At 38.0% G+C, this 1843-nt stretch overlaps 1 protein-coding gene across 1 annotated transcript in view; it reads left to right on the forward strand.

The window, feature by feature from the left end:
• Positions 1-1425, forward strand: part of LOC106536158 (kelch domain-containing protein 8A) — a gene marked incomplete at its 3' end in the record, with an annotated part of 13800 nt that extends 12375 nt beyond the window's left edge. Inside the window, 1 exon segment of the mRNA XM_014033356.1 lies at positions 1215-1425. Within this exon segment, the coding sequence (XP_013888810.1) occupies positions 1215-1425 (211 nt within the window).
• Positions 1426-1843: the final 418 nt, after the last annotated feature.

The following is a 1843-nucleotide window of genomic DNA, read 5'->3' on the forward strand; positions in this document are numbered from 1 at the left end:
CATTAATATTGATTAACTTCAAATCATTTCACTTCCTCCTTGTCGCCTCATTTTTTCTCTTCTCGGCCTTCTCCTCGATTCTTTCTGTGGCTCCTTTTCCTGTCACGCTCCCTCCTTTGCTTGGGGTCGAGTGAAGGCTCCACAGGTCTGGTTCCAATTCTAGTCATGACTGGAGCAGTCGGGTCTCTTGACACTATGCAGTATCTAGTTTACCAAACTAAGTGCTCCCCCTAATAGAGCCAGCATTTTGCTTTTGTTCGGTGTCAGAAAATGTGTTACAGTTTTACTAATCATGTCTTTGAAAAATGTATCAGTGGAAGAGATGTCGCCCACTGCATTTAAGTTATGACTCTAAACGCACTCAAAATTATCCATCAGTTTTCTATTTCAAATCTAAGACTTTGGTGTTATTTGTATCTCCAGCTTTTAGTTTATTTAATATGTGTTAGATTTGAAGTTCTTCAAAAATTGTTGGGTTTTTGTGCCTCCTAGTGGCCTTGCGCCTAGCTTTGGAAAGGGATTTTTAACTCACAAATGAATAAAGTACCGTTTTATGCTGTAAACTGTCTGAGTATCTGTGTGATTTCACATGATATTTTGAAGTGATGAGGTAGATCATGTAGGCTRTGTAGAATGTAACTCTTAACTACTACCAAACCAAATTTTGGCCCAACGTCTATAAAACTGACTTTGGTAAATCCATTCTGTTCTGTTCTTGAATCAGGTTGACATAAATGTTAGTCACCTGAAGCTGTACTGTATCTTAGGGATTACTTTCTGAAAGTTTTCTTAAATCTGTCCAGTTGTTGATGAGATATTTTGGGAACAGACAAACAAGCAAAAACATTCTTTTCTTTYGGCATGGTCCGATCCAGAGATTTACTGTCAGAAGCATCAGTAAAACAGCAGGAGTTTCCTCAAACACTCACTTTTGTGTCAACACATGCAAAAACAGATAACAGTACAAACAAATCCTAAAAAAACTGAACTGCCTCAACTAAAATGTTCCATGTTTTTTTTTACATAACCCAGTATGAAAATGCACAAGTATTTTTTATATAAGTATATTTCATCAACATACTAACTTCTGTCAGGTAGAAGAACTGAATGTGAACTGAGGGGAAAAAACATATTTAGAATGTTTTTAAAAAACATCTTAAAATCTTTTTTAAAAATGTGCCAGCTGACCTGTTCTCTCTACTCCTTGTTTGTAGAGCGATCAGTGGATAAGTTTACCCCCAATGCCTACGCCTCGTGCAGGGGCAGCCGTGGCAGTGCTTGGAAAGCAGATCCTGGTGGTGGGAGGGGTGGGAGAGGACCAGAGCCCCCTTAAGKTGGTGGAGATGTACAACACAGAGGAGGGCAGATGGAGGAAGAGGAGCGCTCTGCGGGAAGCACTGATGGGTGTATCCATCACAGTGAAAGGTGCATGTTGTTATTTACCTATAATTTTTGTAAAACCTGCAAATAGAAGCCTGGCTTTTATAAATCATGTCCAACCTGGACACCATCACAAACAAACCAGGCTCCAGAAAAACAATCCTTCAGCTGCAACTCTTCAAAAAAATTCAAATGAGAGAATGTGGCCATACCAACTATTTAAGGACCTTCCTTAATCAAGTCCAATTTTGTCTAAGTAAAACAATCAAAAATAAAATTACCCATGTGTTCTCAGAGATATTCTGTAGCTTTGTGTAATATTACATATATACAGGGTGTATCAGAAAAAATGAKACTCTCAGAAAAATCGCCATAAATCATAAAATAATATCTGTTAATTTTATGGCGATTTTTCTGAGAGTCTCATTTTTTTCCTGGTACACCCCTCAGGAATATATATATA

This window comes from Austrofundulus limnaeus, unplaced genomic scaffold, assembly GCF_001266775.1.
Source record: "Austrofundulus limnaeus strain Quisiro unplaced genomic scaffold, Austrofundulus_limnaeus-1.0 Scaffold1707, whole genome shotgun sequence".
NCBI classification, from domain to species: domain Eukaryota; kingdom Metazoa; phylum Chordata; class Actinopteri; order Cyprinodontiformes; family Rivulidae; genus Austrofundulus; species Austrofundulus limnaeus.